Source organism: Tamandua tetradactyla, chromosome X (assembly GCF_023851605.1).
Source record: "Tamandua tetradactyla isolate mTamTet1 chromosome X, mTamTet1.pri, whole genome shotgun sequence".
Lineage (NCBI taxonomy): Eukaryota > Metazoa > Chordata > Mammalia > Pilosa > Myrmecophagidae > Tamandua > Tamandua tetradactyla.
In genome coordinates this window covers 19,039,491-19,063,126 of record NC_135353.1, presented here as the reverse complement: position 1 = coordinate 19,063,126, position 23,636 = coordinate 19,039,491, and the positions used below count along the sequence as shown (strand labels likewise).

General features: G+C 39.6%; 1 protein-coding gene across 2 annotated transcripts in view; it reads left to right on the top strand.

Annotated features, from left to right (window-relative positions):
* Window positions 1–23,425, top strand: part of F9 (coagulation factor IX) — a 34,300-nt gene extending 10,875 nt beyond the window's left edge. Inside the window, exons 5-8 of one of the 2 annotated variants that reach the window (XM_077146224.1) lie at window positions 6,860–6,988; window positions 11,389–11,594; window positions 20,227–20,341; window positions 21,274–23,423. In XM_077146224.1, the coding sequence (XP_077002339.1) occupies window positions 6,860–6,988; window positions 11,389–11,594; window positions 20,227–20,341; window positions 21,274–21,821 (998 nt within the window). In that variant the 3' untranslated portion in view covers window positions 21,822–23,423. Of the gene's footprint in view, window positions 1–6,859; window positions 6,989–11,388; window positions 11,595–20,226; window positions 20,342–21,273 lie in introns of both variants that reach the window. The other variant, XM_077146225.1, reaches the window with a different exon arrangement.
* The last annotated feature ends 211 nt before the right edge of the window (window positions 23,426–23,636 follow it).

Genomic DNA, 23,636 nt, shown 5'->3' with positions numbered 1-23,636 from the left:
TGATATGGCAAAAGTGTTTCCAAAGAAAGAAGTGAGCAAATGCAAGTGCATGAAGTGGCATACCTACCTTGGATTCCCATTCCCTCAGGTTTCCCAGTAAAAAGCTTCATTTGACCAGTCAGTGGGATCACACCAATGCCAGGGTCACCTTTCCTGTGGCTGTGTTAATCTATTCAATGCATCCCAAATGTTACTTTCATCTGAATGGTTGTAATTTCAGATTCCAACTTAAACTATTGGGGACTGAGGAAATGAATAACTCAATTGGTCTCAGTTAAGACCGATGAGTGCACTTTAGTAAACGCAAAATTGAAGTCAGGGTTTAGTATAAAATATTCCTATATACCTTTTCCTAGTTTAAAAATAAAAACACATTGAAGGAGGAGGAAAATAGCCTTGAGAAATATAAATATAAGCATACATTTATGGCGGGTTTTATTCTTAGTGGGAGGTGATAGCATGCACACATGCATACACAGACACACACACACACATACACACACACAAACAGAGAGCAAGGTGCCACCTACTGGCACCATCTCAGTTACTCTTGGTTTCCTGTTTTCTGGTTTGGTCAGGCCCCTGCAGCTACAGCGCCACCATCATACTCAGCCTCTGGCAAGTATTCATCCCCCCGCTAGCCTTCCTGGCCAAGGTTTAGAAAAATCCTTTCAGCTTAGCTGGTTTAGAAACAAAGTGGGAATCGGCTCAAAACCTCTATCTCAGACTGTGGAGGAAAGCTATAGCAAAAAGAACACACAAACGCTCATTTAAGCTTGTTGCTTCAAATGGAACTAAAAACTAATCTCAAAAGTGATTAGGAGGGCGGTGCAACAGTGACTCAGTGGCAGAATTCTCACCTGCCATGCTGGAGACCCAGGTTGGATTCCTGGAGCCTGCCCATGCACCCCCCCCCACCAAAAAAAAAAAAAGAAAAGAAAAGCGATTAGGTAACACAATTTATAGAGCATCTAGACCCTGAATCTCTCATGCCCTGGGGAGGGAAGGGAGATTTCCATTAAGAGCTTTTGGTTCCCTGGTCCCCTTCTTCATCAGACTCCTCCTCAGGGAGGAGAGGTACAAGTTTTCAAGTCATGCTTTCTAGATAGAAGACTAACAATTAACTGGCTACTGGGTCCCTTTGGCTAGAATAAAGACCATAGAAGGTCCACAGCTGCACATCATATCAGAGTTCCTTTCAGAATGATCAAGCCCTGTAGGAACCTGGTCTTCCTGCCCCTTCTAAAGAGTACAAGAGACGTCTTTCCACCGGGTGGAAAGAAAAAAATCAACAACAAGCACATTAACGTTTTTTGTTTTCATTCTGCCAGTACACGAAAGACACCACTACTCTCTTATTTATGCCTGTGTAAAGGAGAAAAAGGAAATATGCTGACTTTAACTGAGTAACAGCATATTTCGTAGTAAACTCATTAAATAGAACATCTTTTGGCCAAGCTTTGGTTTTCACGTCAGTGAATACATTAGGGGAGATGAAAGCAGAGTAAAATAAAGCAGAATAGGACAACTTTTCTACTAGGCATGAGGGGAATTAGAAATAGATGTTTGTGATAACATGGAGGTAGAAGAACAGATGCTTTGAGATGTTCTTCAAAGGTTCTGAGACCAGTCTCCAGATTAGGGAAGAACCCATTCTCAACACAGTGCCTGACATCTAAGTGCTCCATAAATGACTGATCAATGAGTCCTATACTGACTGTTCCTCAGGTCCTGGTCTACAAATATCTACCCTAGAATTCCTTGTGGTGGTGGTATTCTGTTTCTGGACTCTCAAGCCTGATGCAACATACTGACTGGGCAGTGATATTTTCACCACATCCACAAACTAAACCACAGGTCAACATCAGCAGCAGTGCACTGGGCCCTGAAGGGCAACAACAAATTCGGAAAGTGATAGAGGTCTGGTTACTCAGCCAAGGACACAGAATCAGAATTAAGAAAACCATATCGAGCTGACTACTTCCTATTATGTATGGCTTGGGGAAAACTAGGCTATACCTACTACCTACCTCTGACAGCTTATCACAATCTTGTATGGACTGAATACTTTCTACAAAAGGTACTTGATTTGGCTGAACAGTTTAGTATTGCTTAGTAGCAAAAAAAAAAACAATAGCTAGTGAGATGAAAAAATATCCAGGTATTTTATCATCACTAGTGAAGAGAAAGCCCCTAAAATAAATAAGTAGGTAGATGAAAGATGATAGATAGACAGACTGACAGACAGAAAGAAAGAACCAACTGACATCTTTGTGGATCATGTCGCTGGAAAAAGTCACAGGTGAGGCTGAGATTATTTAAGATGTTAAATAAGAGGTGTATAATACAGTCACTCATTTTCAAATTTTCCATGTTATAAAAGCACTGATAACCAAGCATCTCCGTTGAAAGTTGTATTGTTTTTGCACATGTATGTTGAGCATGTAAGTAAGGAGGAATATAGGGATACTGAGCCCTAAACTATATCATTTCTGGTCACTGAGATTGCATAGGAGAAGCAGAAAACACAGTAAATTAAAAAATACAAAATAAGATGACAGGAATAAGCCAAATATATCAGGAATCACAATTAATGTAAATTAGGATTAAACCAATCTACTAATAGACAAATTCTCATTTAGAGTTAAAAATCTAATTGCATACTGTTGACAAGAGAAGCACCTAAATTAAATTATACCAGGAGGCTAAAATGAAGGAATGTAAAAAGAATTATCAGACAAACGTTATAAAAAAGAAAGGCGGTGAAGCAATCTTCATTTCAAACAAAATAGAATGCAAGATAGAAAGCATTACAAAAGGCCATACTAATAAGTGATACTATATAGGAGAGTAAAGAAAATGTGAGCCACTAGAATGCTCAGTACCATCAACACATGTCATTGGCATTTGCCTAGCTTATAAGAACATTTGTTTTAGTTTGCTAGCTGCTGGAATGCAAGATACCAGAAACGGAATGGATTTTAAGAAGAAGAATTTAATAAGCTGCTAGCTTACAGTTCTAAGGCTGAGAAAATGTCCCAATTAAAGCAAGTCTATAGAAATGTCCAATTAAAGGTATCCAGGGAAAGGTAGCTTGGTTTAAGACAGCTGATGAAATTCAGGGTCTCTCTCTCATATGAGAAGTGACATGGTGAACACAGTCACGGTTTCTCCCTCAGCTGGAAAGGAACATGGCAAGCAAAGTGTCATCTGCTAGCTTTCTCTCCTGCCTTCCTGCTTCATAAAGCTCCCCAGGAGGAATCTTCCCTCTTCATCTCCAAAGCACTGGCTGATGGACTCTCTGCTTCATGGTGCTGCAGCATTCTCTGCTCTCCCTGAATCGCCTTCATTCTCCAAAATGTTTCCTCTTTTATAGGACTCCAGAAACTTATCAAGACCCACCCAAATGGTTGGAGACATGTCGTCACCTAATCCAGCTTAACAACCACTCTTGATTAAATCACATCTCCAGGGAGATGATCTGATTACAATTTGAAACATACAGTATTGAATACGGATTATTCTACCTTTATGAGCCGGGATTTTGATTAAAATATGGCTTTTCTTGGGTACATACATCCTTTCAAACCAGCACAACATTATATCATTCTCTTATGTTTGATACATTCACACCACAGCCAGCTTGAGATTTACTTTTTAAAAAGATTTACTTTTTTTTAATGCAATTTTATTGAGATATATTCACATACCTTACAAACCATCCAAAGTATACAATCACTGGCTCAGTGTCACCACATAGTTATGCATACATTCCCATGATCAATTTTAGAACATTTTCATTACTCCAGAAAAGAAATAAAAAGAAAAAAGAAAACCCAAATCCTCCTACACCCCTTATCTACCCCCTATTATTCACCAATAGTTTTGGTGTGATTACTTGTTACTGTTGATGAAAGAATATTAAAATATTGCTGTAAACTATAATCCATAGTTTGCAATAGGTATATTTTTCTCATATACCTTCTATTATTAACTCCTTGTAATAATGTTATATATTTATTTTAATTCATGAAAGAACTGTTTGTATGTACAGTTAATCACAGATATTGTCCACCAGAAGATTCATTGTGTTATACATCCCCATGTTTTAACCTCCAACTTTCCTTTTGGTGACATACATAATTCTCAACTTCCCCTTTCCACCACATTCACACAGTATTCAGTACTGTTCATTATATTCACAATAATGTGCTATTGTCACCTCCATCCATTCCAAACATTCAAATTCAACCTAGTTAAACGTTCTGCACATATTAAGCACCTCCATCCTTTAGTTCATTCTATATCCTTATAACCTATATTCTATATTTTATGTCTATGAGTTTACATATTATAAACAGTTCATATCAGTGAGATCAAACAGTATTTGTCCTTTTGCATCTGACTTATTTCATTTAACATAATGTTTTCAAGGTTCATCCATGTTGTCACATGCCTCAGGATTTCGTTCCTCCTTACTGGTGGATGATATTCCATCATATGTGTATACTGCATTTTGTTTGTCTATTCATCTGTTGATGGACACGGATTTTTTCCATCTTTTTGCAACTATGAATAATGCCACTATGAACATCAGTGTACAGATTTATTTTTTGGCCCTAATGGATTCCTCAACATAACAATTTCCAGGGATCTACAGATTCTAGGATGCAGTTTTTTTAAACTGTCTAGCTCTGGAAGTCAAGCAACTTCTAGAATAACTGCACCAGAGACTACACTTTAATGCAGAGAGGCAGTAACCACATGACATTATGGGTTTCTTGTTGCTTTTGCTGTTAATTGAAAGAAATAAGTAAAACTTTGATTTTCAGAAAAATGTGCATATAGAAAATTCAAAAACATCTGCAGATAAACAGAATGAATACATTTAGAAAGGTTACTGGATACAGTGTCAAAACATGAATATCAATTACATTTCTACACACCAGCAACAATCATAAAACTGTTTTAATGACAAAATTTAATTAGCATAAAAATTAAATGCTTAGAAATAAACTTAGAAAGATATGCAAGACCTCTACACAGAAAGTTATGAAGCATTATGGAGAGAAATTAAGAAAGACATAAATAAATGAATGGACATACGATGGTCATAGATCAGAGGCACAATACAGGAAATATATCAATTTTATCCTAACAGATTAAATGCAATTCTAATCAAAACACCAGCTAGCTTCTTTCTGTTTTTTTTGTTTTTTGTTTTTTGTTTTGCAGTGGTGAAGCAGGTAGGATTTGATAAGCCAATTCTAAAATGAATATGGAAATACAAAGGGCCAAGGATGGCCAAAGCAATTGTGAAGAAGAACAAAATTGGAGAACTTATATTACCAGATATCAAGACTTTAATACAGAGTTACAGTAATGAGACTGTACGGTCTTGACACAAAGACAAATTGATCAATGGAACAAAATAAAGAATCCAGAAACAGATCTGCACATATATGGCAGCCTGATTTATGACAGAGGTGGCCCTACAGTGCAATAGAGAATGGTCAATGTTTTAAAAAAATAGTGATGGGTCCAATTAGATAGTCATATGGGAAAAATGTATTTAGATCCTTACCTCATACCATTGATCATAATCAATTCCAGGTGGATTAAAGATCTAAATATGAAATATTAAAAAATAAAGTTTATAAAATATATAGAAGGGCCAGGATGGCTCAGTGGCAGAGTTCTCACTTGCCATGCCAGAGAACCCGGGTTCAATTCTCGGTGCCTGCCCATGAAAAAAAAAAAAAAAAATATATATATATATATATATATATATATATATATATATATATATATATATATAGCATAGGAGAATACATTCATGTAATTGGGATAAGCAAAGATTTCTCTATTAGGACACAAAAAGTTCTTACCATAAAGCAAAAGATTTGATAAACTGGATTCTATTCAAACTAAGAACTTCTGTTCAGCAAAAGACACCACTTAAAGTGAAAGGGCAAGTCACAGAATGAGATAAGACATCTGTAAGACACATATCCAACAAGTGGAACTCTCATACACTGATGGTGAGAAGATATATTTGTACAATTATTTTGGAAAACTGCTTGGCAGTGTCTACTGAACCTAAACATATGGCCCAATATCTCCACTCATAAAAATATACCCAGTAAAACTGCATGCATTTGGTACCAAAAGATATAAACAAGAATGTTCATTGCAGCATTATGTATGAGGGCCAAAAACTGGAAACAACCCAAATATCCATCAAGAGAAGAATGGATAAAGCTAGTAATATTCGTACACAGCAATACAAATAAACTTCTGCCATGCAAAACGACATGGATGAATTTCACAGACATGTTAAATAAGATACACAGAAAAGTACACAGCCTGTGAATCGATTTATGCAAAGTTCACAAACAGGCAAAATAATTCGCTGTGTTAGAAGTCAAGATAACAGTTAAGTTTGGAAAAAGGAGGAAGGGTACAGTGAAGGGGAGAGTGCTTTAGGGGACTCTCTGATCTGCTCACTGTTTAAATGGGTGCATTCACTTTATGAAAATTCATACCACTTAAGATTTGTGTACATTTCCAAATATATGATATACTTCAATAACAATTTTTTTATTGCAGTCCATGATTTAGTGAGAGTACAATATCCAAACATTTGGTTTGACCCCACATCAAATATATTGTTGCCATCATTTATATGCCTTGTTGATAATTTTGGTTTACCTTTTTGTACTCTTAGCTCAAGGCACCCAAGTTTCTTGCCAGGAATACCCCCAGGCTTATAACTGATCTATACATAAGTCAGTTGTTCCATTATGTTTTAGAAATGCACGTTACATGATGCTAATACTGTCATTTTGCTTTCCTTCAGATGTAACATGCAACATAAAGAATGGCAGATGCAAGCAGTTTTGTAAAAAGGGCGATGACAGCAAGGTGGAATGTTCCTGTACAATAGGATACCGTCTTGCAGAAGACCAAAAATCCTGTGAACCTGCAGGTCAAAATCTGCATACATTACTTAAAGCTTTGCAGACAGATTCTCCAAATCCCTATCTGAACCTTCAACATTATAACTAGCCTACATGATTTTAACCCCTACTTGTAACTACTTTCCTTTGAAATCAACAGGAGAGGTCAGTCACTTGAATTGCACAAGTTAATTCTCCAAATTGCAGCCTCATTTTAAATATAAATTCTCTAATTGTCTACGGCTTGAATTCTTTTAAGCCTGGCTAATTTTTTTCTCTTTGAGATCACAAAGCCATTGATTTCTGTGACTTCTGTATACATATAAGCAATTCATCAAGTTAAATTGATGTAGTAAAATGGTACCACAAAAGGAACTATAAATGATTGAGTGATAGGCTTCTAGTTCGAGGATAGTTAATTTTAAGCATGAGTCTGTCAGGATCCGGCTGGTTTACTCTAAAAAAGTTACTTCATATTTATGGGTCTCAGGCTGAGTTGTTACACTTGGTGTCAGAATGGTTCTGACAACTACCAACTGTTTTAAGTTCTGCCCGGCTGGTCAATCTATAGAGAAGTGGACAAAGCAAGGTTTCCCAGTCATGTCAATCATGCCACCATGCCGACAGCTGACTAGTGTATTCAAAACCACTACACCCCACCCTCATTGCTCTTCTCTGAAAACCAAAGTGGTAGAAACTTTGATAAAACAAAAAAAGTAGGCTCTGCAGGATCAATTATATTTGATAAATGAGAAGTCTTTTTGAAGCAAAGAGATGTAATTCCTGTTGCATTTTCAAAGTCTAATACCTTAGTAAATTGGTACATTAAACCATGCACCATTCCTTCATAACTGGGTTTGATACCTATCTCAGCAATGCACCAGTCAGAGAAAATTACAGAAAGAACCAGAAGCCAGGATTATACATGCTGCAACTAAAATGATAAGTTTAATGCTTCAGGGTCTGCTTGCCCTTCTGGCCTGGTTTTTTACATACACTGCCTAAAAATTAGTTCATTTTGGGAGGAGAAGTACACACACACACACGACTATATATACGGGTTTTAAACTCAAAACCTAACTATCAGTGTACACTTAATGGCATGGCAGCTAAACCCTTACAAATCCTTCTATAAGACATAAAAAAAAGAGAATCACCCTCCAAGTACTAAGTGTGACATTTAATTATAGCTTCATACTTTACCAGAATAAGGAAGCCACACTCAAAATAAGATTATCTGTCATTGAACAGTCCCTTCTCTCTAGCCGCTGTTGATGACTTTTTTTTTTTTTTGAACCCAGGTCTCTGGCATGGCAGGCGAGAGCACTGCCACTGAGCCACTGTGGCCTACCCGATGACTTATATTTATACATATGTATTTTGAACTCATTTTCTGTTTTCCCAATGGCCTGATGATTTCATGATACTTTGCCATAGCTAGCTGCTATAGAACTGTCTGGGTTTTTGTTTGATTTAAAAAAAAATCTTTTATTGTGAAATATAACATATATACAAAAAAAGCAATAAATTTCAAAGTATATTGTAATAAGCAGTTATAGAATATATTTCAGAGTTTGGTATGGGTTATACAGCTCCACAATTTCAGGTTTTCCCTTCTAGCTGCTCCAAGACACTGGAAACTAAAAGAAATATTAATATTATGATTCAGCAGTCATACTCATTTGTTCAATGCTATCTGCCCTAACTCCTTCTCCTCCTTTGATCCTTCTCCCAATCTTTGGCTATACCTATTTGGGCTATACCTATTCTAACCTTTTCATTTTGGAAAGGGCTGTTGACAATATGGGATGGGGGATGGAACTAGTTGATGTTCTTGGAGAAGTTGTACCCTCTGGGTTTCAGGACTTATCTGGTCTAGGAACCCATCTGGAGGTTGTAGGTTTCTGGAAAGTAATCTTGGTGTGTGAAAATTCTGTAGCATCTCAGGTAGAGCCCAGATGTTCTTTAGAGTTAACAGGAATAGTTTTGCTTGGAGTTTAGCAAACCATGGTAAACAGCAGTATCTAGCTGAAGTTTTCATAAGAGTAGCCTCCAGAACAGCCTTTCGACTCAATTCGAATGCTCTTAGCCACTGATACCTTATTTTGTTATATCTCTTTCCCCGCTTTTGGTGAGGAAATCATTATCAATCCCATTGTGCCAGGCCCAGGCTCATCCCTGGGAGTCATGTCCCACACTGCCAAAGAGACTTTCATCCCTATATGTCCCATATAGGGGGGAAGGTAATGATTTTCCTTGAAGAGTTAGTCTTAGAGAGAGAGGGAGAGACCACATTTGAGCAATAAAAGACGTTTTCTGGAAGTAACTCTTAGGTATAACCATAAGTAGACTTAGCTTCTCTACTATAGAAACAAGCTTAATAAAAGCAATCCTCAAAATCAAGGGCTTGGAGACCTGGCACCTTGGGATCAGCAACTCCATCCTGACCAAAAGGGGGAAAAGAAGTGTAATTAATAAAGTATCAGTGGCAGAGAGAGTTCAAATAGAGTCGAGAGGTTACTCTAGAGGTTACTCTTACATAAGCTTCAGGCAGACCATGCTACCTATCATAATCTACCAAACCCCAACCAAGACCATTCCAGCCAATCCTAAAGAACACCTAGGGAAATATATAAGATTCCACAAGGGTTCCATGCACTAGAGTAACTTTCCAGAAACCTACAACCTCCAGATGGGTATCTGGTCCAGATAAGTCCTGACACGTAGCCCAGCCTCTCCAGAACATCAGATAGTTTCATCTCCCTATCCCATATTAGTGACAGGCCCTTTCAATATGAAAAATTTAGAATTGCCATAGCCCAAACACCCCTAAAGAGAGGGATGGAAAGATCAAAGATGATGGTGGAATTATACAGAGAAGATAGGATTTAACAAATGAATATGAAAGCTGAATCATTAAATTTATATCTTTCAGTCTACAGTATTTTAGAGCAGCTAGAAGTAAAAACCTAAAATTGTGAAATTGTAACCCGCACCAAACCCTGAAATATTTTCTACAACTAATTGTGGTGCTGTACTCTGAATGTATATCTTTTTTGTATATATGTTATTTTTCACAAAAAAAGAAGGAAAAAAAGTTGATTGTGATGATAAAAAAAATATTTAAGCCCTCTAGCCTCCCGTATTCTCAAGCAGCTAGAAGGAAAAATATAAAAGGATCATATGGTAGCCCATGACAAACTCTGTCCTGTAACTACTTGTTGAAGAGTGCTTTGAAAACTATTGCTTTTTTATTTCTTTGCTTTGTATATATGTCATACTATACAAAAAAAGTATAAAAAATCAAGGGCTTAGTCTATTGACTTGGGAGTCCTTAATGTTTCAGACAGTATCAGGGGTTTCCCCAATGGTAAAGCTTAATAGTTTCATATTTTTTCCCCAGTCTCTCAAGGCACTTTGCCAATACTATTTAATTATCTGCTCAACGTACTCTGGGATGTATCCAGGTATTATATTAAGCTATACAGAATTACAAGCCCCCATTCCCATTCTGGGTTCCATATGTTTGGGTTGTATAAATGAGTTATCCAAACTGGTTAAATTAGATTGTGTGCTACAGAAAATTTAGGTTCTGAACAAAATAAAGCTCTCTTCCTTCAGTTTCATACAGTAGGTAAAGGTCTAAAATAAATGTCATCTTTACCCTGTATATAGAAATGTCTATTATAAGGAACGTAGCTAGAAGGAAAGTGAGAAATGAAAATGAAACGTTAGGTGACTTTGCTTGACCACAAACTTCCATTCTGGTGGTCCCCAGTGTACCAGTGGATTAATCCTTTTCTTTAGGAAATAAACAAACCCACGTTAAAAAGGTGACCATGTCCTGAGTAGATGTGGTTGTGATACTCATACTGATAATATATTTCATTACCATTTGACAGCCAGATAATCAAATCACAATGATCTCTCCCCAACTGATACTTAAAAGTCCACTTAAATCTAGAAGGCATATTTAGCCTACAAAAGAAACCCTGTTAACAATAAAGTGCAGAAGTGTTCTAATTTTAATTCTAATTCTAAAGTTAAAGTTATATGGCAGCAATCATCAGAATGCCATCCAAAGACAGTTCTTGAAGTGAGACATTTTAGTAACAAAACCATACAGAAAGTCACTGGACTTTTTAAAAGTCTTACCAAATATGATTCTAGAACACCCAGTCTATTCTGTAAAAGATACGGATTCCTAAGCCAAATGTTCTTTTCATGAAGGGTCTGAAAACTTTCCATGGTATGATGCAATCAACCTTTTAGTGTGAGATTATATTCACTGATTAGATTTTTTAAAAATATATTGATGGGCCTGCTTCTCAGAAATGACAAAGCTGGGCTTCATTCTCTGTTTTCGTAATGCATGTTATGTTTGCCAATGTGAAATACCATAATACTAATTTATTTTCTATTTTTCTAGTTCCATTTCCATGTGGAAGAGTTTCTGTCCCGCACACTTCTCAGAAGTTCACCCGTACTGAGACCACCTTTTCTATTACGGACTATGAAAACCTTACTGAAGCTGAAACGATTTTGGATAACATCACCCAAAGCATTCCATCATCTGAGGACTTCACTCGGGTTGTTGGTGGAGAAAACGCCAAACCAGGTCAATTCCCTTGGCAGGTACTCTATAATGACGGTATGTTAAAACTGAAGCTCAGCTGGCAAAGGACAGACCAGGTAGGACACATATGTGGGTGATGTTTCAGCACGTAAGCAATGTGAGGAAACCCCCAAAGGTGGGTAGATGGTGAAAGAGAAGTCCAGGGAAAGTTACCATGCAAGATCAAGGTGACTTTGGCATCAAGGAAATAAGAGCTTGGCAGGATTCCAGACAAGCAACTGGTCAACAATAGGGAAATCTGGAAGTGAGGTCACAGGTACTTGGGTTCAGGGTTCAACCTCTGGGAGAGTAAAAAATTCTCTAGGCCCAAAGAAACCAGATTATTTTGAAGGGATTAAAGAAAAAGATACAAGTATGAAGGATTAAGGCAAGAACTCAGTTACTGAAACCAGAGTATGAGACAGACATCCAAAGCTGTGGTTCTCAAAGTGTGATAGCACCAACATCACCTGGTAACTTGTCGGGAATGCAAAATCTTGGGCCCCACTCCCAAGAAACCTGTGTTCCAACAAGCCATCTGGGTGCTTCTGAGGCACAATACAGTTCGAAAACCAGTGGTCCAAAGACACCAAACTTGAAATAGAAGCCAGGGTCCAAGATCCCAAATCATGGGCTCGTGGTACCAAGCTCAGCATTTCTCCCAAGGATTCTGATGTAAGCTATCTACAGATCATACTTGGAGAAATATGGGTCTAGGTACCATGAGTTCATTATTTGGTGGCTTGGACCCTGGCTTCTATAACAACCAGTACACCAAAAGCTAGATTTGTAGCAAAGACTTGATTGTAACTGAACCTACAGGAGAAGCCTAAGTGGTTCCACCCATGAGAAGGAGTGGGCACCAAAGGCAAGGAGCCAAGCTGGTCCTTATTTAGAGTTGTGCTGTCTAATAAGGTAACCACTTGCCACATGTGGCTACTTAAATTTACATTTAATACAATTAAATACAATTAAAAATTGAGTTCTTCAGTTACCCAAGACACATTTTCAAGTGCACAATGACCACATGTGGCTAGAAACTACCATACCTGACAGTACAAGTACAGATAGAGAAAACATGTCCACCACTGCAGAAAGATCTATTGGACAGGAGTGATAATAGCATTTAGTCTCACATAAAACTCTCTAGTGGCCATAATTGTAGGATTTGTCAGTAACTTGAGGGATACGTAAAGGTCCTCACTCCAAAACACTTTCTCTGCTGAGGTCTGAACTTCTGCCATCAGAAACTGATGGATTTTCAATCATCAAACGGGTAACAACTTAAACCAGGATCAAGAAAACATCCTCAGGTTTCACACACTGTAATTTTTCAAGACTAGCTATATAGGTAGCTATCCAGGGTTCTTAGGATTGCCTACCCATTCTCCAATATAACAGGTGTGACATATATCTAAGGGTAGGGGTGGGGGTGACACACATGTTGTGGAAAATGGGAAAGGGCAGGCCATCACCACCAAGACTTTATATTTCCCTTTCTTTTACAATTGCTGTTCTTCAAACAGTATTTATGGACGTGTTCTTACAGCCAAAAAAAATACACTGTAAGTCCTCTACACCCCTTCTTTCCCCTACCTAAGCACCCTACCAGGGCTCCTTCCCTCACCCACCATGACCTGTGCTCTACCTCCACTCATCCACATCTCTCCTCTTCTTCACAAATCTTTTTAAGACTAACCTTCTTTATAGACCTTTATTTGAATACTGCCTCTTAGGTCCAACCACTCTTGATTATTCTCTCACTCTATTTAACATTCATGTACCTAATTCTCTCTACCTAATTTTGTTATTTGTGTTCTCATGCATTTCATTCATTATGTATCCAACTTCCTTGGATAAGGTGATTAGAACAAAAGATCCTACTTTATGAAGATTATCTTCCTCGAGTTTGTGTGACACTGAGCAGTGCTTAGGGTGGAGGATCCAGGAACCCAGGGGGTGTTTTATTAAAAATCCTCAGATAAAAACCTGAGGATTAAAAACAAAATCCCAGGATGTATGGATGTAGGCTTAGCATTGTCCTCCTATTATCCCAGAAATGGAATGATAAACACACTTAAATGAAAACAATAACAAAGGAGTATGGATTCTAAGTATGGTCACCTACTCTTGCTGTTCCCTACCCACCCCCTTTAAGCCAGATGCCTGCCAATGTTTTTCACAATGCATGCACTTTCCCAAAAGAAATGTTAGTAACTCTAACAGGTTTTTTCTTTGTTTTGTTTTTACTATTCGAGCAGAAGAGACTATTAGGTGGTGCTTGCTGTTGTACTGTGAGGAAGAAAATATAAAGTTTACATAATATGCCAAGTCTTTTCATGTCCTCATCGGTACACACTTATAGCTATTGCACCTAATAATGTCTTTCTTTTCACTCATCCACTTGTCACACATCCATGATTGCGCGTACATGCATGCACACACATACACACACACCTGTCTACTCCCTATTTCATCCACATGAACTAAGATTACTGACTGCTGATGGAGGAAGCACTGGGTTTTATTCTTTACCAAAGGTGAAGAGCTAAGCTACTCTCTAGGATACTTGAGAAAGACCCCACCATATTTCTGCATCGATCTCTTCATCCACAGAAAACTGCCTCTCCATACCCACTGCCATGCAGTTTCTCATGAAAGGTTACTGTTTTTTGAATATATGAAATAAAGTAAACAAAAGTCACTGTTAGACACAGAGGAAAGAAGAAATGAAATATATCAAAATCTTTCATTTGGGGATGAGCCAGCTTCACTGCATTACTGTTAAGCTGCAGGGTGAAAATACTACTTTTGATTGTAGACAGGGCTTTGTAACAAGCATGATGTAACCAAGGCATCAAGAAAAAGCAAACAACAACTGGGGTTTCAATGGCCAAAATATATCTGTGGCTATGAAATACTGTTTAGCAATGTCACCTAGAAGGAGTGATTCAAAATACTGATATTGATGTTTCATAAAAGCCTTTCTAATTCAGAATTGATTTTTTTTATCTTTCAAATTGGGGGGTGCAGACAAAAACACACAAAGAAGAACATGGGGAGTTCACTTTCACGTGGAGTAAAGGAAAGTTTGAACAAACTGGAAATGTTTCACCTGTTACAGAAAAGGCTTAGGACAGCTGTTTGTAAGACCTAAAGGGCCACAGGGGGATCGGGAAGACAACTTTTTCTTTATGGACTTACAGGTGAACAGTTACAGGCAGGCAGATTCTGGCCTGGCTTAAGAAAGCCCTTGCCAATTTGGGGATCGGTTAAATATGTGAGCTGGGTAGTTTGGGGAATGAACGTTAGTTTAATGAATTTTTGTTGAATTTTTGGAGAATGGTTCTGTGCTGGAGATATTTAAGAAGCTGGTGGATAACCCCATCTGGGGATGTGAGGGGGCTGAAGGAGGGAGGAAGGGGGGAAGAAAGGACGGAAATGGGAAGGGAAAGGAGGAGGGAAGGGAAGGGAGAAGAAAAAAGAAGGGGGTTAGAGTAGGCCGGGAGTCTCTCAGGCTTTGAGACCCTGTGGCGCAAAGTTCACATTCCACAAAGCAGGTCCATTGCCCCGCTTATTTCTTACCTTATTCTAGGGCCGTCGCCTCAGCTTCCAGCTTCACTTATCAAGGCCGCTTCCCAGGGGCCCCCTTCCAGCTCTAGCACCTCAAGGTTTCCACCTCTAAGCCCAGCATTTCTGAGCCACGGAGAGGCTGCCATGCCTTACTTTCCCTTCCAGAAGCCGAGCGGGGGCTCAGAACCCCTTGAGAACTCAGGAAAAGGAAGCAGGGACTCTGCAGGGATACTTCGGGAGCGGCAGAGGTGCTAGAAAAGGCACAGAAAGGAGATTTTCTTAGAATCAGTGCATTTTTAGCGGCGTGGGAAACCGTCCTATAGCTACATCTGGGAAGAAGCGAAGAGTTTGGAACATTAGAGAAAAAAGGGAAACCACACGGCCACTACTAGATCACCTTCAGCAACACCTCAGGCGTGAGAGACGTGAGGAGGCAACACCACGTTTCCGCTTTCTATAGCGTACATCCGGTTTTGCCCCCTGCCGTGGGCCCCGCGGGCTAACGATTCTGAGCATGCGCAAACCAGCCACAAACGCTCCTCCTTCCTTTGCTGCTTTGGGATTCGAAGTCTCTGACCCTCCGTGCCAAGTATCTGGTCTTTCTATTTTCTCTCAGCATGGTCTTCAGCTCTCTATTATCCATATTTACTTTTTATTTAATCATCTGAAGATCATTCTACTCCATTAAAAAAAAAACACAGAAGTACAACGGAAGCTAGGTTAAGCTTCTTTATCCTTTATATGAGGGCGTATCGTACGCACTTGCCAATATTTGACCGTTTTAAACCTACACAAAATGTCCAGGGAAGCAGTCTGTCTATTCCTTATTTTCTTCTTGCCCTAAATAATCTTTAAAATTTCTTGACATTTCTCCAGTCCCAGCCGTCCTTTGGCTTTGGCCTGCAGCTATCCTTAAAGACGTCTGACTGAGCGCTTGCCCTGGACCACTAGCTACACAGCTCCAATCTCTTCCATTCCATTAGGACACACACTAGTAGCAAGCAACATGCAAAGTTACCATGTGTGTGAACCAGAACTCTCTCTTTCTTTAAGAGGGGTTGGGAGGAATGTTACTTGAAGGTCCAGTGACCACAGAAACATCTTTCCATAGAACCCTCTATTATTCCTAGCTCAGGTGACAATGTACCTATCAGGAGAAATAAAACAGGGCAGATGCCATCTCACCTGGCCCCACACAGCTAATTTGAATAGAATAGTTACATTATTTTGCTTTATGTTCTACATTTGCTTGAAGAAATGTGTTTTGGAGACTAGTCTAGTAAATCATTAAAAAGAAGAAATGAGCCACCCCTCAGCATCCAGCAAAACCACCTAGGGCCCAGGGATGGGCATATAACACCGAGGGCCATAGCAAGCTGCACATAAACACATCATGCAGGAATGGGTTTGCTTTGTAAATAAGAGAAGGAGAATATGTAAACATAGAGAATGCGTTATTGTGGAGCTGGGGATGGGTGGGGAGAATAACGGTTTTACTGAAATCTCCCAGAAAAGGCCAGGTTCAAGTTAAAAGGTTAAGAAGAGAACAACAGGGCAGCAGCTGTGGCTCTGGGCTGGCATTTTCAGTGAAGGGGCATCAAGAGAGATGTGTGGATGTGTTTTCTGGGTGAGTTTGGATGAGTTTTATGTGCGTATATGTGTGTGTCAGAGAGAGAAATAAACAGGCTCCTCTTAAGATATGACAAGCACGAATATTCCAATCAGATCAGAATTTAAAAGTCTTCCTCAGAACATATGCTTTCCCATTTTCCCCATTATTCTCCAAAGTGATGTCTTGCAAGGACTTGTCCTTGGCTCAGCCAACAACTCATCCCCCAAATAGCTAATATTTAAAGTAGCTGTGATCCTGAGGTAGCCAGGCAAACATTCCCAAATCAAGTAATTTATAATATCTTTAAATGCAAATGTATTTTAGGGCTTTTTCTTGGCAAGGATGTCAGCAGGTAAGAGTGCTTACCGGCCATGCCCGAGGACCCAGGTTCGATTTCCGGTGCCTGCCCATGTAAAAAAAAAAAAAAAAAGAAGGAATTGGCAATGAATGTTGTTCAGATGTAACAGAATACAACCATAATTTTTCAGCCATCAAACAGAAAGCAGAAGTACCCCAGGCAGGAAGTCTTTGGCAGGAGCGAGACTGGCTACATAGTGTCTGGACCCGAGGACTGTGGATATCATTCAGTCTGGCCTAACTAATCCACTAAGTTGAGAGATGCCCAAATCCCCCCTACACAATAGGCAGAGAGAATCACCAGGATATCTTGCCTGTGAATTCTTTACTCCAGTTGCTTGAACAGATGTGTTCAGCTTGTAATCATCAGGGCCAGTATAGAACAGTTACCCAAATTTACTTGGTGATGAAAATCACCTGGAGCTGGGACCAGCTCCCTGGACTTCTGATGGGGCCCTGTGCTCAGGAGGATCCCACATGCGAGGTTCAATGCTCCGTAGCTGCCGTCTCAAGATTCCTAATAATTTTATCTTTCAATGTGCTCTCTGTACGTGAAGTCCAGTAGAACAACGGAGTATTAGCTGGGGAATAGGACCCTCAAATCACTTTCAGTCCTTCTTCTCATCACCTCCCCAGAATGGGTTCTCACTCACCTCCTCCTCCTCCTGCTAACCAATTTCCACCCTGCCTTTCCTTCTTCAAGCCTGCAAGCAACTACTGCCATCCCCCAGCCACTGGTACCCACACTCTACCTCCTTGCCTCCACCCAGCAACCATTGCAGCCCCCTCCCTAGTGGTGCCTTGGGCACAGGCTTAGGGAGAGTGGAGATTGGGTGCACAACCCTCTGGCATCTTGGGATGAGGCATAGCCACTTGGTATCTAAGGATGGGAAATGTGCCATAGCATATTTGGAGGGTACTAAGCATGTTCCAAGATGGAAGTTGCAATCCTTTAGAAGTCAACCCTCTGCCAGTGGTTGCTGCGGTGGCCAGTAGGAAGGGAAAACTGGCTTACCCGCTCGCCTACTGGAGTACAGTGTGTCAGTTCATGACTGGCAAGACAGGGTCCTCGCGGCTGAAAGGTAGTTGGGTATGTGCACAATGAATTGTGGGGTACAGCTGCTGGGTACCTGTGGGTGTCTTCACTCTCCCAGCACATATCCCCATGCAGTAGGGAATCTGACATTAAATAGCAAATTAAAAAAAAAAACCATGATAGGCTGAGGGGGAGACAAAGGAAGAAAGGAAAATATTTTGTATGTTAATACTTTTAGCAGTATTAACTAAATACTTTTTTCCTGTCCTTTGAAGAAGGGGCCCCATATTTTTTATTCTACACTGAGCCCCACAGATTACAGACCCAGTCCTGCCTTCATTTAAAAATAAAAATTACCAAGCCTTAGAAATTCTGAATCAGTAGGTATATAACAGTTCTCAAATTTAATTATGTGGAAGAATACTCTGGAGATCTTCATTTTCCCCACCCCCACTTACCAAATATTCTGATTAAGTCCTGGTGAACCTTAGAATCTGCATTTTGCAAACACTCCAGATGATTCTACCACGTTTGGTACATAGACTACACTTGGAAAATTGTTAGGTGGTTAAGAGTATAGACTTGGGTATGCCAGCTTGGGTTTGCATCCTAGCTTCTCCAGTAACTTTGAGTTCATGTGCCACGTCTTTAAACCTCAGTTTGCACATCTAGAAAATGGATATATTAAGCCACTCCATAAGGTGTTGTGAGTAGCAAGTATATTAAAAACAGCAAAATAATGATCCCTAGTAAGCACTTAATAAATGTTCAAAATATTTAGGAAGATTAATTGTGGGTGGTAGATATACTGGTGGTGTTTTTTTCTTACAATGGTGTTTAATATATTATTCTATGGGCTTTTACATTGAAAAATTGTTTAAAATAAAAAGCAACAACTAGAGTGCGAGAGAGCTAGAGTATGAAGAGGGCAGTTAGAGGTTTGAAATGAGTCAGCCCCAAATGTCTCCAGTTAAGAAGCTAATGGTTCAGTGTTAGAACATAGTAGGTGTTGAATACATTGAATTCACTACAAAAAGAACCTCCTGTGACCTACACCTAAGGGATCCACTGCCCCATTCGCTTGCTGATGAATGGATTTATGACCAGGGCTATGTGGGCTTCAAAGGGTATCTGTTCACAAAGAGCAAATGGGTGCTGGTAAAGGGTTTACTGAATGTTGAGTGTGCCCTCTAGTGTTCACACTTCTCAGTGTTCTTCTTGAACAGGTGGACCAAGGCCCTTGCCGGCATTGGAAGTGAAATTCTCCAAGTTGACCTTGACATTGAGGTGGTAATAACAGTCATTGTCCACTGGGATTATGCAAATAAATATGCAGATGAAATAATGGTTTTCCCTCTTATCTAATAATGCCCAGGTTCGAAGCAGAGCCCAAGGCTCTGTCCAGTTTGCCCAAGAACCAAGTACAACCAACCTAGGCCACTTAGGACAAAGTCAACTGACATATCCAGCCAGAGTGAGTTGAGTATGGTCAAGGGAGAATGGAAGGAGTGCTTGAGTCTTGTTGTCCCTCACTGCTAGATGACTCTGAGCATAGCCCTTGTAAAGGTCTTAAGTCTCATTTCATAATAATCCAGTTTGGAAAGGCTTGAGGACTCCTGGAAGAAAATACAGCTTTTCTCTTTTGAGTGACCCATAGCAAGATGCCTTCCTGCAGAGACAGGAGACTCAATAATAATTATTGATCTCGAGAATCAAGTCAGTGTGCTTCTTAAATTACCTACTGAATCTCCATGAAGCAAATCATGTCCTTAGAGGATCTAATTCACCTGGAAAAGGAATCCGAGGGCCCCAAATCATCAAAAGAATCTGGGCTTTTCAGCCAGCACTCCCCATGGCCCTCACTGTGTTCTCTTTGAGGCAGTTACAGAAACAGCTTTTTTATTGCATTCCAGAAACAATAATTCATTTGCAAAGCTGACACTTTCCAGCAACACTCTATTTCTGCCAGCACCCAGAAGCCAAAATTTTGCCCACTCTTTTAAGCAGTGCACATATGTATATTGTTCTCAATAGAATATCTTACATAGTAAGATGCTTACTTGTGTTTCCACAGGTCCTTTTGAATGGTAAAGTTGATGCATTCTGTGGAGGTTCCATCGTTAATGAAAAATGGGTCATAACTGCAGCCCATTGTATTGAACCTGGTGTTAAAATTACAGTTGTTGCAGGTAAATAAACAACAAAAAATGATTTGTAGCACCACTGTAGAATTACCATGTCACTGGTACATCATATTTTACTAAGGTCTAACAAGATCATTGCTGAATAAGTTGGGCTGGTGCTAGAGGTATTTTCAAAACCCAACTTGCTAAAACATACGGATTAAAAATAAATAAATAATAGGGGGAACAAATGTTAAAATAAATTTAGTAGATTGAAATGTTGGTGATTGGTGAAGGGGAGGGGTAAGGGGTATGATATGTATGAATTTTTTTGTTTTCTTTTTATTACTTTTTCTGAATTGATCCAGATGTTCTAAGAAATGATCATGAGGATGAATATAAAACTATGTGATGATAAAAGAAAATAGAACAAATGCCAAAAAAAAAACCCAACTTACTCCATCCTCCAAGCCCCCAAAGTTCTTTTTCTTTACCTTGAATAGCACTCATCTCACTGGGGGACAAGTATTTATTGATTCATCGTTTTCCCAGCCACCCAGCCCTACTTGATACCTAAAGCAGGTATCAAGTCACTGATCTTTGTATCTCTGGTGCCTGACATAGCCTGTAGCTGGTCTTCAGCCTACAGTTGAAAGTGTAACCAAATGACTGTATTAGATGTGCTCAGAAAAGGATGGGAATACTTGAAATTGGGAAAGTCTAGGAGAATTCATGATAAGTAGATTCATTGTCCTATGTGGCGAATGTAAGACTTGTAATTTGCTGTGTTCATCTCTTGTGAACGGGTGGGCTCCATTTGGTCCTGAATGGCTTTTTGTACTGGCCGTCATTACATCTTACTAAAGTCATCACAATAGAAGATTCAGATCTCTGACACTCGGCTGCCAGTTAAGTCAGTGATGCCGAGTTGGACCCTTGGAAAATACGTTTCTTTATGGGACAGACTGTGACTGAAAAGGAAATTGTATTTTCAATAGGTGAACATAACACGGAGGAGATAGAACAAACGGAGCAAAAGCGAACTGTCATTCAAGCTATTCCCCATCCCAGCTACAATGCAACTGTTAACAAATACAACCATGACATTGCCCTTCTGAAACTGGACAAACCGTTAACGCTAAATAGCTACGTGACACCTATTTGCATTGCCAACAGGGAATACTCGAATATCTTTCTCAAATTTGGATCTGGATATGTGAGTGGTTGGGGGAAAGTCTTCAACAGAGGGAGATCGGCCTCAGTTCTCCAGTACCTCAAGGTTCCACTTGTTGACCGAGCCACGTGCCTCCGGTCCACAAAGTTTAGCATCTATAATAACATGTTCTGTGCCGGCTACCATGAGGGAGGTAAAGATTCGTGTCAAGGGGACAGTGGGGGACCCCATGTTACCGAAGTGGAAGGAACCAGTTTCTTAACTGGGATTATTAGCTGGGGTGAAGAGTGCGCAGTGAAAGGCAAATACGGAATATATACCAAAGTATCCAGGTATGTCAACTGGATTAAGGAGAAAACAAAGCTCACTTAAAATTTTATTTGCAAGGTTGACTTAGTTTGGGGAGATTGAAAATGGACAGGGTCACTTACTAAACTAATCACCTTCCCGTCTGTTGTTAGATTTGAATAGATAGCTTCTAAGAATACTGCTTTTTCTCTGTACAGGGGAGAATTCTGTCTAGAATTCATATGTCACTAGAGTAAATAGCTTAGAATATGCAATCACCAGAGAAACAGACTGTGGTGGGAAATTATGACCATTCCTACAGGTCCGACCCAACACAAAATTGTGACGTTAAATTCCTCACCCTGCCCATTAGGCACTATGATTCTCCACTATGTCAGTTCTCTTGAGTCTCCGTCCTTAACAGCGTTCCGTGTTCCAGATCGTTCTTGCCTCTCCCAACAAAACATCAATACTCATTAGGTCTGTAACCAGGAGTCTTAGTCTAGTCAACCACAAGACCAGCATCACAATCATAAAGGAGTAAATGTAGATGTCCAAGGAGGAACCCCATCCCCTGCACACAAGAGGTGCTGACAGGTTAAAATTAATTGGAAATGCAACTGCTTTATCTTTACCCTTATTTTTTAATCTTTTATCTTTTCCAACTCCCAATCCTCAAATCTGTTTTTTTTTCTTTGTTTCTCCCTCTTCCCCTCCACTGGCATTAAAATAAGAGGAGTATCACGCTGTTTTACTGCCGTACACAGTTATACATGTCCATCAAACCCAGTTTTGCTTTCAGTTTAGCTTTAGACTTGATTTTTCAGAACACAAGGATGAGGGAAGGGGCCTCAAGGACTTGGGGAATATTTTCTTCTCAGAAAGTTAAGTTATTAAAACATATACATAATGCAAAAAATGAGCCATCTGGACATGTTCCCCTAATTGTGTCGTTAATGGAGGTCTGACTCAGGACAGTTCCTCGAAGGCAAGACTGCCAGGCGATTGTAACTAAGAAAGCTGACATCTACCCAGGTGTATTTTCCTCTGTCTGAAAAAATTATGTTAACAGAAAGAGAACAGTCAGTCTGCATCCTAGAATGAACGAGCATAGTCTTCAAGAAAGAATTCATCAGTGTGTGTTCAGCATTGCCCAGGGCCAGGGAAGACATTACCCAGATCGGAGAACATGATCATCATGTCTCTTTGACAAATATAATTCTACAGTGGAGACGGGTGTACCGGGTTCAATAGCATGAGCCATTACAATCAGCCAACTAACTTCCTTTTTCTGGTTTTATGCTCACCAACCAGCTTTTTGATCATACATAGGGCTTCTAAATTAAAATTTCTAAGAGGAGTGAATCTGCTGACCAATCAACATATGCATTTCAATCTATTAAGTGGTAATATTTCCCTTTGTGGATTAATAAACTGGTGCTCTGGTTCCATACCTCAGGCTTTTTGTGAATTCTGTTGCTGTGCATCACCAGTCGTCCTGTACTTGATTACACGTGGCACTACTGACAATCATGTTTTGGGCCTCTTTGACCCCACCATGTTGCTGCTTACCCCTGCCTCCATCCCACCCCCAACCAAGTTTCACTCTTGCTGATTTCTCCTACTTAATACCTGTGCAATTTAGTCTTTTAAATCATAAGTAATCAATAAAAGCATTTCTTAATTTCTTGAAGTGGTTCTTGTTGAGTCATTCACAGAGAAGTATTCCAAGTACTACACTCAGAAGACTGTGTCCAAGGGCAGTAAACACAGCAGAGAGTTGCTGCTCTGTCATCCAGCCTTCACATGAGGCTGTGTGTGCCAGGTCCTGGAGAAGGAAGTGGTCTAGATCCAACTGGGACAAAACTGGGTCTAACCAGCTGTGAATGTCAACTTGGA